The following is a 15,330-nucleotide window of genomic DNA, read 5'->3' as shown; positions in this document are numbered from 1 at the left end:
CCCGAGCTCCCGAGGAAACGATTGCGACCACCCGCGGCTCGTTTCCGACCCTGGCAGCCCATTCGAGCACATGGACACCGCGTGTTCGTCCCGCGAGCTGCTCCCATTGTTACCCATCCTCGCGTCCTTCGCGTTGCCGCCTCCTCACGAGAAACGCCACTCGTCCGCCATCGCGCATCTATCACACCAGAAATCGGGTCAGATGGTGGTGGATCAAGGAATACTGCTAGATACTTGCGAGAGGATAAAGTATCTTTATCTTCGGTTATTCTATGTTCATTAACTATACTCTTCTTTGGTAACCATGTATTCTTAGTTCTATTTATCCCAACACTAAACCTACCACGACCAGTGAAATGATTGTTTCATCCATTATCCAATTCAATTCCATGTCAAATATTTATCTATTTAATTGAAAGAAGTGTCTTTAATACGTCGGTAGGTTTAGTGTTAAACAGTCCTGCAGGGTTCTGTTTGCAAGGATTGTTTCACTTCTACTGCGCGACTCTATAGATTTTTCAAGACGCAGTGTAAACAATGAAATATGTACCCCTGCTAAAGCTTTAATGTCACCCTCTGAATTCATTTACCTAAACTGAACTAAATTAAATATCCACTCGAACACCACTTATCTTCGTCTAAATAGTCTATCTTTGACTCGATTTTCTCGCTCTGAGACTGTGCCCAGAGGTGACCAAGACGGAGGACGACGTTGGGGAGTAGGAGGAGGAGAAGGAGGGATCGAGGAAGGAGGAGAATAGAGGAAGACGTTTACCCCTCGCGGTGATCGCAGTCAAGAGTCGTCGAACTTGTCAGGGAAGACGGTTCACCGTAGACCCGCGATCCTTCTTCCTCCGCGTCTATCGTTTAGGAACTGTTCGAAGCCGCGAGCCGACTGGCCAGGAATCTGGAACCGATTTTTCAAGCTCCGACGGTTGCTAGCGGGAAACGGAGCTGCGATCCGCTAGAAACGGGCCAAGTTTCCTCCGACGTTCGACTGTTCGAGATCGAACGAACAGCAGGGAACGCTGCTCGTCCGTCGAAGCGAAGCGAAGCGGCAGGCAACCGAGATACCAGCGATAACGGGTTTTGCCTAACGGTTTCGAATTGGTCCGAGGGACTCGATAAATCGACGAACAACCCAGACCGGATCGCGACGATCCAACATCGGTAGATCACGCGTCGACGGACCCGCGCATCGTTTCCTCCGCGATGAGGGCCACGCGGGACGCGACAATTTTGAGGAGACGTGGTAGGCAGAGAGGGAATCGAGAAATATTAGATATTAACCCTTTGCACTCGATGCTTTTCTTTCTGGTATTTTCCAGCAACTCGAGATCTTTGCTTGGCGTTCTATTCCCATGAATGCTAACATCTCTTATTTGAGATTTGGGAATCGGCTTATCTTTGCCTCACCAAAGGGTTAAGGTCTTATTACGTCGTTTGCTTGGATGATCCTCTTCCAGTACCAGAGTTAAACGAACCAACCCATGCACAGATACGAATATTATCAACATTGAACAATTCTTTTCAGAGTTTTCTTATATCCGAAACATACTTTACCCGATAAGAGTCGTCTTCGACGACGACCACAGCCAGAGTAGATAAGTAAAATAGACGGATAGACGCGGTGCATATGTGTGTGTGCAAGAAATATGCCGCAGGCAACGAGCGCGGACGCGTGCCATTCCGCGTCGATCCTCCTCGGAAAACGTAAAACGCAACGTTGCGTAAAGTCGAAGAGAAAGTTGCCCGAACGTGTACCAAGATGCTTGAGAGCGTATCGTTCTTACGTTTCATCGCTTTTTTCATTGTTTTATTTAACCGCGCCGGGGAATACACGCTTCTTCGACATACGTCACGAACTTTCAAACGGAGAAATTAAATTGGCTGGTTAAAAAAAAGGTATCATGTTGTGAGAAGAAACGAAAGACGATTCGAGGAATGGTGCGGTTGACTCGATGTTGGGTTTCTAAAAAAGAAGTTGCAAGGCTTGTCTAATAATTTTTTAGATTATTCTTTTCAGTTTCTCTGCAAACCGTGGTATATCTTTCTTCTACGTTTGGTAGTTTGGATAATTATTATCTATCCAGTATCTATTCTAAAAGGTTTCTTTCAATTACAACAGCGTCGTTAAAGCTCCAGCAATCATCGATACAGAAAATTGACGACACCTAGAGGGACCAGACTTGAAGTACTCACCTAATCGATCGCAGCAGTCTACTTCGGATAGAGACCAAATGGATAAGAGCCGGCCGCGCGCGGACAGGTGGATCGAGAAAGGATGAAAAACGTGTGACTGATCGGATCGAATCGAATCGGATCGAGGTCGCGGTCCTCGTGCGAAAAAGAAAGTCTTCCTGGGGCGCGGACGAGTCCGATCCGGTAAATCCGGTGAGAGCGGACGAGCCGCGACTCCTGTCAGCCCGTTTTTACCTTCTCCTCTCCGTTCTCTCTTCGCTTTCGACACCGAACCCGCGTCGATGACCGAAATTCGTTTAACGAGGCTCTGCGGAATCCCTCAACGATCCGAAAGTCGGCGAACCTCGCTCGGACACGCGGAAGTCCTCCATTCGTCCATGGAAACCGCGAGAAGCGTGAATCCTCGGGATCTCTGCGATCTTAGACAATAAGAACGCACGATCGAATGTAAGTATGCGTGACGGAGACTTGGAGAAGATATTTGTTTATTTATTCTGTTGGAACAGGCCCTGTGATGCGATAAATAGAAATCAAGAAATTTTGGTTTCGTAGCTGCAAGAGAATTTTTGGAGTAAGGAGAGCGAAAGGGTTCTGAGATGAGAGAAAGAGAGAGAGAGAGAGAGTGATTGGACAAGAAATAGATATAAAAAGAAATGTAAAGTTTGTAAAAGTAGACTTCAAATCAAGTCCAACCCAGGAAAACCATGACTCGATGCCCCCTAATCAGAATCCTCGACCTCCAGCGCTCGATCTCCAGGCGAGTGATGGATTCGACGAGTGGAATGACCCCAGCGTTCTCCAGGGCGCATCTATCCGTATTTGGGTCAAGATAGGAGGACAACAGTCCCGAGAGCCGAGGAATGTTGTATAAGTGCCGACATAACCGTGGGCAACAGTTCTGCGATCGTTAAGTGTGTCCATCTTTAGAAATCATAAGATCGACCACACTTACAGATGAATGTCATGCAAACAGTTGGAGGACGAAGGCTCTCGCGCACCCGAGAACACGCGGCGATCTCTACGGCCTACATTCCGGCACTTTGAACGTTTCTAGAGATCGGCGTTGCGTAAAGAGACGACGCGGGACGCGAAAGCCGCGATTCCACGCGTCCCTCCGAGGTCCTCGAACGTGGAATCGCTTCCGAACGGTCGCGTACGACCGCCGATGGGCGTGAGGTCGTGTACGACCGACATCGGCGTCGAGCGTGACAATCGTAATCGTCGGGACACGATCATACCTGAAGCATGGAATATACACACATGAAAAACTGGAGAAGTTACGCATTTATAGAAACTGAAACATGGAAAAATGCGAAAGGATATTTCTCCTCTGTTATGTCCCCGAGAGGATGGTGAGTGTCGACTCGACGATCGCATTGGCGCGCGCCGACAGACGCGGGCTGTTGTCCGTTTGCTCGCACGGCGATTAGTCGCGGATCGTTAGCTCGCTTCACGGAACGCGAGCACGCCGAATAGTTCCACGATCTCGTATCGATCTTATGCGCCGGACCTTCGCCTCGATTTCTCTCGTAACGGTCCAGATGGTACAAATTTCAGGTGTACCGTAATTGAAGAGACCATCCGCGTTGCTAGGAGCCACGTGAGATTCCTCGCGGGACAAGGATGGGACTCGCTAGCGTTTTCACGAGTTTGGTCTGTGCTAGACAGAGACGAGCAGTCTTATCTGGATGAAAGTTTCGGGTAACAGACGAAAGACGAACGATCTACCTCGTTAAGTCAAAATTGGAGGGTGAATCGTGTAATTAAATATTTCAGAATTGAAAATTTAATTGGAGATCGTATATTATAAGCAACTCTTTCTTCCCTATAGTAATTTACTACGCGAATTCTTTTTCAGCGGTTGCTCGACCAGCAACGGAACGCGAAACACGGAAGTAACCGGAAATCGCGAGCCTAGTGGAATCGTTTAGAAACAGACACCGGTCGTCCTTGTTGTTAATTAACGTCGATCGCGTTCGTGGAAGCTTCAGGGGCGGTCGAGATCGATGCTCGTGACGACTTTGGGCGGGTGAACCAGACGAGATAAAAGCAAACGCGTTAAACGTTATCCACGAATGAGAGTAACGGCTGGAGGAGGAGTATGAGCGAACGCGTAACCGGTTATCGTTTAACCGCCCTATAATCGTTGGATCTTCTTGTCTCTTGCTCGCACCAGAATTCCGATTTTTTCATTTCCTCTTTGCCCCCACGACCGTCTTGTTCGAACTCGTCTCTGCAAGAACGATCCGTTTCTCTGATCGAGCGATGCATCGAGCCCGAACCTCGATTGGGAAACTCGCGACAGGTGGTTCCAAATCGATCGCTTTTCTATGCAATCCATGCCGCGAATTTCGTTGAAATTTGGGTACGTTGTGGTCCATGCTATAAGAAGAGAGGTTTAAGTCATCGTTTCAGTGTCTTGCGAGTTGTTTAGAAAATACGGATGATCAAAGTTGAAGGTTGAAATTGATCGTTAATAAAATGAATAAAACTAATAGCTGAAGGGGGAAGATAAATAGGAAAACGTTTCATCTCCTTGGTTAAACCCTCCGAGCGAATTTTCCCTCGGCTCGAGGCGGATTCCTCGCATACCAAGACTCGCCGTCGGCAAAAAAATCTTCGACTTATCGAGCTCGAGGTTGTCGAGAATGTGCGCGCCGCCGATACGCCATCGCGCGATCGTTTCTTCTCAGTCTTTACGCGTCGTCTCTAGGACGCTATACTGTATTTTTGGAAATATAAAAACTTACTTTACTCTCGGATAAAACACGTGGTCTCGTAACCTACAAACGCAGACGGTGAATTAATATATGGGGCGTTTAGATTTCTAAAGCTAGAAAACCAGGTGTGCGTGCGAATGATAAATGCAAACCACGAATTACCGTCTACTTGACGATAAATACACGCGACGTGCTCTGCAAAGTCTCGCGAAGTCATCGATTTGGGATGTCTCCCGCTGTCGATATTGGGGAACTTTCCCGTAAACAAACAAATAGAGTCGAATGGAAATTCGCGAGGGATAGGAGAAAAGAGGAGAGACGGGGGGATGTCAAGAACGAGCACGGATGGGTTTTATTCGCGAGGCATTTGGGTCAGGCGCAGTCGCGCAAGTGCACCTTGGCGCACCCATTTCAATCGCACCTGTGCGCATGCGCCGACGCTAGCTGGATCCTAGAACTCTATCGAGTAGGTTCGATCGGCCATGGGCGAGCGTCAATCCTTCGATCGGCGATCGATCGGTGGAAACGCGGATAAAGGGGGAAACGGAAACAGGAGGATCTCGACGGTCTCGGACGGGATCGCTGCATCGTGTCAGCGTCGCGATGCGCGTCGCCATTAGAAATCGGCGAGCGTAGTTTCTCAGGAATTTTGGTATGCGGAAGGAAAGCTGCGAGGCGAGGGTCGAGGAGTGATTGAGCGAAAGGTGGAGGGAAGAGAAAAGACCAACTGGTGGCGATGGTAAAGTGTGCATCTGTGTACGTGTACATCGGCTTGCTTGTGTTAACGGAGTAGGGTGGTGGTTGCAGGGAGGAGGGAGAGCGAGAGGGAGAAACGCAACGATGCGAGAATGGAAAAGAGCACGGAAGTTTGGGCGCGAAGTAGAGGTAGATGGCGTTCACTCGTTTGGGCCCGTGCAATGGGCCGCGAATCGCGGATTGCGGACCTCCGCAACACATATACACAGAGCGTTGATCACCGCCGCGATACCACCATTCCAGTGCGCTCCTTTCTCGCGGTGCGCGCACTTCAATGCGCATGCGAGCGCGCGTTTTCCGTCGGCCAACTCGCAAAGTATTATTGCCGCGTGCCTGCGCGGCACGCATTTTTTTTCAAGTCTTTATAACGCAAATTGCACCCCAAGGCTGCCGTTAAACCTGACCTCGATCATTTCGAGTATCCAGGACGCGTCGACGACGTTTCGATGTTTGCTTTAGCTTGTTGCGCAATACGTACTTGTTCGGCGCTACTCGCAAATTTAACGCGTTATCGTAAGAGAGATTGATCTAACCCAGACCTAATCCGTGATGTTTCGCGATGTTCGTCGATATCGCAAAACTCGCGCCGAAAACGCGATACGCGGGAATCGGGATACGCTTTCGCGAAGCACAACATCTATTGCGAAACTTCCTGTATCTGGCATGCGCGTGCACGATCCTCGATAGGATCGACGTTTCTCAATCGCGCTTTTTCCCGCGTACCCGTTCGATCAGCTGCAAATGGTTGCAAAGCTTGTCGCGTCGTTCGACGATACGGTATAATACAGGCAGTTCGTTAGTGGTCTCTTTGGTAGGGAAAATAGTTCTTTTAATAAACTTTGCATAAGGAAACTCAGCAAGGCGTGTTCGATGGTAGCGTAATTCGCCGTAAAACTGGCGAGCCGAAGCGAACGCCTTTCTAACGGTAGCTCGTTTTCGGGGAGATTTCCGCGGCGATTGACTCGCTCGATCGCGTGGGCCGGTAAACTTTTCCTAGGAAAAGCTGATCGATAACGATCTGCGGCCTCGCGAGCTTGGATAACATCCTCGAAAGTATGGAGAACGCGATGAATATGCAGTCAATCCCATAAATATTCGTACCCTCTGTGTCTATTTACTGTACGTATCGACGGTTTCCGAAGCCATTAAGCGGTTTCCTGTGCGAGCGAAGCCGCGTGAAAAAATTAGTATTTACATATACATCAACATATTTATGCAAATATACACTTGAAGACATTACACCTACCATTTAATTTAAACAAAATAGGACTGACTGTATTTGGGATATTTGGAGCACCAGAAAATAATATGAATGACAATCAGTGATTCTAGTTTGATCCTTCCGTAAAACGACGTTTGTATTTAAATTTGAAAACACAGTCGAGAAAGTGAGCTAGTACTGAGATTCCTTGCTAAGATTGGGATGGATCAGAGATGACCACTCGTCGCTTCGAAGGATTTCGCGGTGGATGCTCGGTGCGCGTAGGCGGTCGTCTACTGGCGCAGATTGAACGGACGATAACTCGATGAGACGTCCTCGACGCTGACGGACAAAGAGTGCGAGCCGACGAAAAGTGAAAGTTACTCGCGCAAAGAGAGAACGATACGAACGATCGTAGTAACGGTGCCTGAAATTCGAAGGCGGCGACTTCGATCCCGGGATTTCGCGTCCCGACGCGACGTCTAGCCCTTCCCATCGTGGGAAACGCGCGGTCCTAAACATTTCCGCTATGGACGAGGACTCACCCTGCAAGGGACTCCATTCTTTCAAATACTAAACTTGTTTACATGCTTAAGAAAAAGCTTCAATTAATTTTATGAATTAAATACAGTCAATCCCACAAGTGTTCGTACCTTTTATGTCTATCGAAAACATTTGTCTAAATTGATCGATAGGTTTGATGTTTCCAAATAATTTTTTTATTGGCAAACCTGTTAATTTAGACAAATTTCTTCGATAGACATAGAGAGTACAAATACTTATGAGACGACTGTATATCTATATTCTAAGAGTAGGAAGTATGGTACCAATGCCTCGAATCGTTTGCCAGTCCTGGTTCTTGGGAATCCTTAATTTTCCCCCTGACTTCAATGGACTCCCACCGGCCGAAGAAGGTAACTCGTTGGAAATTCGACGGCGAAACTTTCCCTTCTGTCGCGCCCCATATAAGAAAGAAAAACGTTCTCGTCGAACAACTTCTCGAGGAAGCAGAAAATCTGGAGTCGCGAGTTTAACGGGATCGCTCGATCCGTTGCCAATCTGGACGCGACGAGAGTCCTGAAGTGAGAAAGATCGATTCCCGGAATAAAATCGCTACCCTACTGCCGTTATATCGAGGAGAAACACCTACCAAGGGGGGTTCAACCCCTTCAACAGGAAGTCCTAATTCGGCCTGAGGCTTACGTAACGTTAGATATTTCGTAAGAAATTAATAAAAATAGATTTTGGTCACTATTTTAGGTACTTGGATAACTTTTATACAATGCTAGTACGCATGTATTTCGCAAGTGTCCGGATTCTTTTGAGCGATTGTGTACGAGAGACCACCAATTTCCTACCTAATTGGTTGGTTAAATAAATGGAAGATTCCCCGTGCTGTAGGGCCGTCGCGCGAGGAAAGAAAGAGCGCGAATCGCGATGATTCGCTGCTCGAAGGATCAGCTGCGTTCTCAGGGAAGCAGAGAGAAAGACGGTGTTCGCGACCCGTGAGATACCTTCTCGTTAATTAGAAGCAAAACGACGAGCGAAAGCTCGATCGCGCGTAACGAGCGAATGCGATACCTACGCGTAGCTGCGCGCCTTGTCGATCCGTGACCGCGCCCTGGATCAACAAGGATCGATCCTTTTCACGATGGTTGACTCTTTGAAACGTGAGAATTTTAATATCTGAATTTGTGCGCCACGCGCATCGCACTTTCGCCAACGGAACTGGTTAAAAATCATTTCTTTGGTCGTTAATTTATTCGAGATTCCGGCTACGCGCGACATTTGGAAAGTTCGGTAAACGAACGTTTAGAAAAGTTGTACGAAATTGTAAATATTGGCGAAATCGAGCACATACACGCTTCGCGTGCTCTTTATTTGCATAACGAAGACTTTCTCAAAAAGGAAAGGACGTTCGATCCTCGATCGAGAATCCCGCGAACTGGTGAGGCATTCCGAGGAGGCGGACCAGTCTCGCAATTTTCTCGCCAAAAGTTCCGCGCTTTTACCGCCTTTGATGGAACCCGATCGAATCAAGAAAACGTTCAGGTGCGAAGCTTGATAGCACTCTGTTCGCTAATGGTGTTTTTAGGATTAAGTCGTGGAAACTCGAATCGAAACACGATTCGATTCGATGTCCGCAGCAACTGTTAGATCACCTGATAAAAATTCTAGGATTTTAATACGGAAAACACCGTTTGCGCTCATAGTGCGACGAAGTACTGAAATCCAGTCAGCCGTAAACACGGATACCGCTACCATGAAACGGAGATGGGTAAAATTCCTGTCTAGCTATAAATGTCGAATAACGAATAAAAGGTAAACAACTTTTATACTCGTTATTTCCAATGAAAAATACCCTTTCTCTACATATTCTCCTATATCTATATCCTACTTGAGTGGATATATTGTATCGTTATCTTTTTAGATATTGCCATAAATTTAAATTTATATCAAGGAACGGCGTTATTTTGTGTATGTTAAATAACGCGAGGAGCAAATGGCTGTACGCTGCGTTGGAATAAAATTTTGCCCATTTCTGCTACGAGAGAATCTCGAACGTCGATAGCAGGTTGGAATCTCGCAAAGCGATCGCTCGCAGGGATACTCGAACGATGGAAATCGCTGCGTGGCTCTTTGCCGGCGAGAGTATGCGCGCGTTACGCAACCAAACGCATTGAAATAATAATGTTCGGCCTTGCGAAAAGTGCCTCGCCTTCTGCACTGCCTCTTACGGATTCGTACGAAGACCGATCGAAAGTTGGCTCGAAAGCGAACGGGTTGGTAGAGGTCGTTCCACGCACTGGACAATTTTTATGAAATTTGGATTAGTCGCGATCTCTAAGGGTAGTTAGAAGGGTAGTTAAAAGGAACTATACGAAATTTGTGTTGCAAAGAATCCAAGTTTAAAATTCATCGAGAGATAAACAAATGCTAGAAAAGGTGCCAACTATCGATACGCGAATCATAGGTAGGGATATTCGTATCACAGCTGGTCGAACTCGAGCTACAAGCTAAAGATTAGACAGCAAAAGAAACGTGATCAGTGATGGAGATGGCTCTTGATCGCGATTCCGAGCATAACTTCTGAAAACTACACCTTCCTTCTACACCTTGTAATTGTAAATAAAATCATTCGAAGTGGACCACTCGAATGCATGCTTCTCGCCTTGTGAATGATGCGTACTACGACAAGAAGATTCTTGTCGTCGAACGACTAGTTCGCCAAGACCAAGTGTAAACAAAGCTCGCGGTCGCAGCGGGGACGTCGAGTGCGGAGCACATAACGGGGCAACGTCACGGCGTGTTGACGTTCTTCCGATTTCCCTTGCGTGTCATTCCTAGCTCTCTGCTTTTCGGTATCATTTTTCAAATCTCCAACTACACCCGTCTCGACTATCGTCCACCGAGAAGAATGCCGACACTGAAACAAGAAATCTCAAAACGTGGCAAACAATGGCCGTCTATGAAACCACCTAAACCCGTTTGCAATGAACCTAATAGACAGTGACCACACCTACCGGCCGAAAAGGCACATTCCACTCAACCAAACGGATTCATAAACGTTTAAACGCCACTCGTTTGTGGGATAAGCATTCTAGGAATTACCATTACGTAGCTGCCGCTCATTCGCTTCAGTTCCCCTGACATTTCCGTAATTTATAACTCTGGTTTAAACGGATATATTTAATACGAACATTCCTGATCTCTATTACAATGTATCTGTACACCTAACCCGAGTCTCAACCCAATAGTCATTGGAATGCATCTACACAGAATTGATTTCTACGCCTAATAATAGCCTGTTAATAACGTAAAATTCTTATCGAATAACTCGTCGTACATTTCTCATTGAACAAATAAAAGAAATGTCCAACGAGTGCTACCGATCTCGATCGCGAGCTCTGAAGCCGCGATCCAGAAGCCAACCGAGCAGCTTTCTACGAGACTCGTATTCCGCGAAAGGAAACGTATGCCGTCGAAACGATCGCATAGATCGCGCGGGAGAACAAAAGAATCTCGTTCGAGAATCAAACGTTGGCGGGCACACGCGGTTTCGCCGATCGCTGAAACAACCAACTCGTTCGGCACAACCAAACGATCGCAACGTCTTGGCCGCTTTCGTTTCGTCGCGCTCAACGAAATCACGAGCATTGTCTTCGGCTACGAGAACGCGTTTTCTTCCGCGAGCATTGTTTCCCGCCATGGGATCCACGATACGATATATGTGCTCGACTTCGCGAGAAACTCCTTTCATTGGTTGCTTTAACCCTTCGCGGTCCACAGTTTCCGATTTCGGTACACTTTTGTCGAGCCTTGACACAGGAACCCAAGTGTGAACCGGAAGAATCGATGCTTAGAGTTTGCGTTGCGATTCGATATCTCCTCGATGATCCTATTTACTTTTCTACCGTATCCTATGTTTACGTTATACTAATGTTCTTATAACATAAAACACCCCATATCTATGTCTGTGACTATCTATATCTACATCTGTGACTATAAAAGACCTTGGACCCCAAAGAACTCAATAGAGGAAAAGATCGAGAATACGTGTCACGGATAAAAGTATGTTTTAGAAACCAAACGTTGTACACACCGATTGTCAATTCCACTGGGCTCCTCGTTCCACTTTTTCTTCGCTTCTCACAAAGTCATTCCACGTAAACGATCGAGATATCACGGATGTCACTGCGAAACGGATACTCGTCTTAATCGGGTTGACAAGCGAGGGATAGATCGCCGAGCACCGGGATTGTTCAACTGTCCACTGTCTTCGTTCGTCTACCGGTGAACTTGTTGAAACAAAACTCGCGACGCACTGAAACACTGATTCTCGAATACACGACGCCGTGACTGTTGGATAAATATTTTACGATCATGCACGTTATAACTTTGATAACTTTGATCGTACCATCGATCGTGCCGCCAACGTTTGACGTTTGCTTCGCTCCAAAAGAGAGGAGACGTCGAACGGAAAGCTGAGTGTAAAAGGCGGGAAAAAAGGGAAGAAGCGAGAAAATTAGTGAAAATACAAAAGTGAAAAGGGAGAGAAAGAGAAAAGAAGAGGAAAAAGAGCGAGGATCGAAAACGTGGTGCGGCACAACGTATCGAATGTTCGACGTCTCGAAGAGAAGTGCGATTCGCGCGTCCACTATCCTCTAGCGCGACGCGAAATCGGGACTGAGCTCGACCCTCGAATCCCCACCCCTAAAAAACCCCGGCTAAAACCGTTCTCCTACCTTGCCCTGATCCCCACTACCATGTAACGCCTCGCGTTTTCCTTCCCTCTCTCTCGTTCGCACCGCTAACTTTTTCCTCTCAACATTCCTTTTGCCGCGACTTCTATTTACGTATGATTTCTCGTTCAAACGATACACGCATAGCAGTCTTATGCTCCGATACTCTCTTTTACTGTGCAATCAGCTATTAATTTTAAACAAATCGATTCTAAGTAGTTGTTCTTTCAAACGAGTCCAAGGAGAATACAAAGCCTATCAAAAGTTCTATATTTATTTCCTATTTGACTTATTACGCCTATTATAAATAAATAGACGTAATGATTACAATGCATATTTTAATCTACAGTATATTGTCTAAACAAATGGCAATTTGTTTGTTTAGTGCTATGTACAAGTTACAGTGATGAGTGTCGAGTTTCAAACTATTTGTAAGGAGGCCAGGTCCATTGGTGCTTTGGAGGTTCTTCTATCAAACTTTCCCATGGTTTCCAATTTACCATCTTCTCCGCTAGATTTAATTCATTCTTTGCTTGTTGTATAATCTCTTCCACTTGGCCGCAACCTATCTTTTTTTCTATGGTAGCTACATCTGAATTCTGCAACAGACACAGACAATTAGAATTAACTTTAGATGATTTAATATAAATCAGATAGATTGTAAATTACCTCGTTTACGATAGCACTTCGCTCTTTGATAAGTTTTTCAGTGTGTTTCCTGTAAGCAGATTGTGCTGGAATGGTTACCAAAACAGTCATAATTTTTTTGTACACCTTAGCAAGTTCGCGATGAGGCTGTTCCGATACAGCGAGACCTGTTAAACCTGTCGTCTAAAACGAAGAAGAACTGAGGTGGAGAAATGCAGAAAATTTCGAAGTAACATACAAAACAAAGTGGTTATGGTTATATTTGGAATGACACTCGAGTTTGAGATAAATCCAACATTACCACACCTTTCCTTCGTTTTGAATACTTCTGTAGATGCGTTACCTTTTTTAATACTTTCGCCATGATCGAGAGTATTGTACAATCACACGAAAGCTGATTATGTGACAACCGTTTAACTTTATGGCTAAAACAGTTTAATAATATTAATATATTCTTGTAGTAGCAGCACTGTATCCATTACACTCCTATTGGACATGAAAGTTGTCCCAAAGTGTGATTGGTCAAACAATATAACCTCACTTTTTATCGCTGAGGTTTGTCCAATTTTCTTATCGAAAAATGATTTTAATATTATGTTTAAGAGAATTCAATTAACCAAACGTATAATTAAAAACATTATCAATATGTATCATTATTTTTTCTTACCCTAGTAATAAAGGGCAGCAATGATACATTCTTACAGTTAACGTTTGGCGCCACCGTCACCTGACTACCAATTTATTTACTTTTTTAGTTCAAATTTTAAATTTTTTATTTTGTTTTTATCTCGATAGTCATCGTGTAACCAACGCAATAACAAAACTGTAAATGGTTTTTACCAATCTTACGAGTTACGCTTACTAATAAAATCTTTGTAAAAAAGGTGGAAAATAATAATAAGATCACTTTAAAGATAAAACATTTATTTGTACGTTTTCACGAAAAGAGGTGTTTATCGGTTAGATTTAGCGACTCGCTCGAGTTCATCCTTCTTTTTGATCGCGTACGAATTTGACGAGCCTTTGGCAGCGTTTATGAGTTCATCGGCTAAACATTCAGCAATTGTTTTAATATTACGGAATGCAGCTTCCCTAGCACCGGTACACAGTAACCAGATAGCTTGATTTACACGTCGTAATGGCGATACATCGACCGCTTGTCTTCTGACTGTACCAGCACGACCGATACGCGTGGAGTCTTCCCTAGGTCCCGAGTTAATGATAGCCGTCACAAGAACCTAAATCAAAATATATCAGATGTTTATCACATGTATATGTATACATTCATACACAAAAAATTGGGAAGATTTAATTACCTGCAAAGGATTGTCGCCTGTAAGGAGGTGGATGATTTCAAAGGCATGCTTCACAATTCGAACTGCCATTAGCTTTTTGCCATTGTTTCTACCGTGCATCATTAACGAATTCGTAAGACGCTCCACTATAGGGCACTGAGCTTTTCGAAATCGTTTTGCCGCGTAACGTCCAGCAGAATGTGGAAGATACTTTGCGTTCTTTTCTTTAACGGCTATGTAATCTTGCAGCGACATATCATTGACCTGCACATCGTCGCAGTTCCAACGACCAAACAGCTTGATTTCTGGTAATTCAGCGGATAATGTCACGGGTAAAGTAGTCGTGGTGGGTACCACTCCTTCATCGAACGTTTCCATGTCAGCCATGGTTTATCTGTAAGATACATAAAGTTGTACATAAAGTAGTTTCATACTTTCCACAAACATATATTATTAATATAATGTGCAAGAAATGAGGAGAAACAACACAAAAAAGATTATTTACATGCGAAAGGCTTTCTTAGTCCTGTTCTACGCGTCGACGAGAACAATGTGTCTAATTTAAATAAAAATATTTGGTGGCTAGATATTTCGTAACAAGGACAGAAATACTTTCAAAAAAATTTCTTTAACAAATTCGCGAGCACTGAGTATAGTTTCCTCGTGTCAGATGTCAATGAACACGATGCAACTAAGAAAATAAGTACGCGTAAATTTTATTTAATCGGAGCACACATATCAAACAGCTATCGGTACACCACAAAATTTGAATAGTAGTAGCACTCGTATTAGGTACAGGTTACTTTAGAGATGAAATTTTATCCAAAATACACTATTTATAAGTTCTGTTGATTCAGAATGTATGAAAATTGTGAAAACATGTGGCCATGTGGTCACATGTACAATAGGAACACTTCAACTCGTAATTTGTGAACCATTTGATACGTTTGCAATCACTGACAATCTTCGAGTATTTCCAACGTTTTGATATCACTTTTTTTCATACGACCGGCAGGTAAATATGTCGAACCTCCGAATTTCTTACCATACAACTTACGTTCACGTCCTCGTTGGATTGAGCGTGAACAGGAAAAGGCCATGACACTAGAGGCGCTTCTGCCTGTGATTGCCGGATTCTGATCACTCTAGTCAACATCAATGCGTAATATAGTAATATTCCAAATTTACAGTCTATATCGACAATACTGTGTAGCATGTTCTATCGTACAATTAATTTACATGATTTCAGCGACGAATTCGTTGTG

General features: G+C 44.8%; 2 protein-coding genes and 1 pseudogene across 3 annotated transcripts; all 3 read right to left on the bottom strand.

Moving 5' to 3' along the window:
* LOC128879821 (uncharacterized) overlaps window positions 1-12,055 on the bottom strand; it is an 18,531-nt pseudogene extending 6,476 nt beyond the window's left edge.
* A 320-nt stretch (window positions 12,056-12,375) lies between these two features.
* On the bottom strand, window positions 12,376-13,272 carry LOC128879365 (NADH dehydrogenase [ubiquinone] 1 alpha subcomplex subunit 5). Its single transcript, XM_054128441.1, has 3 exons — window positions 13,114-13,272; window positions 12,792-12,953; window positions 12,376-12,721 (listed from the first exon to the last, which is right to left on the bottom strand). Exons 1-3 carry the CDS (start codon window positions 13,132-13,134, stop codon window positions 12,548-12,550), a joined length of 357 nt encoding a protein of 118 aa, XP_053984416.1. The 5' UTR covers window positions 13,135-13,272; the 3' UTR covers window positions 12,376-12,547.
* Window positions 13,273-13,677: 405 nt separating this feature from the next.
* On the bottom strand, window positions 13,678-15,187 carry LOC128879362 (40S ribosomal protein S5). Of its 2 annotated transcripts, none has more exons than XM_054128438.1 (3): window positions 15,123-15,187; window positions 14,087-14,459; window positions 13,678-14,008 (listed from the first exon to the last, which is right to left on the bottom strand). In XM_054128438.1, the coding sequence occupies exons 2-3, from the start codon at window positions 14,450-14,452 to the stop codon at window positions 13,724-13,726; spliced, it is 651 nt and encodes a 216-aa protein (XP_053984413.1). In that variant the 5' UTR covers window positions 14,453-14,459; window positions 15,123-15,187; the 3' UTR covers window positions 13,678-13,723. The 2 variants fall into 2 exon arrangements, with proteins under 2 accessions (XP_053984413.1, XP_053984414.1); XM_054128439.1 differs by having other exon boundaries at window positions 15,111-15,175.
* Between the last annotated feature and the right edge of the window lie 143 nt (window positions 15,188-15,330).

This window comes from Hylaeus volcanicus, chromosome 7, assembly GCF_026283585.1.
Source record: "Hylaeus volcanicus isolate JK05 chromosome 7, UHH_iyHylVolc1.0_haploid, whole genome shotgun sequence".
In the NCBI taxonomy this organism is placed as follows: domain Eukaryota; kingdom Metazoa; phylum Arthropoda; class Insecta; order Hymenoptera; family Colletidae; genus Hylaeus; species Hylaeus volcanicus.
Note: the sequence above shows the minus strand (reverse complement) of the source record. Positions and strands in the feature narration are given on the sequence as shown.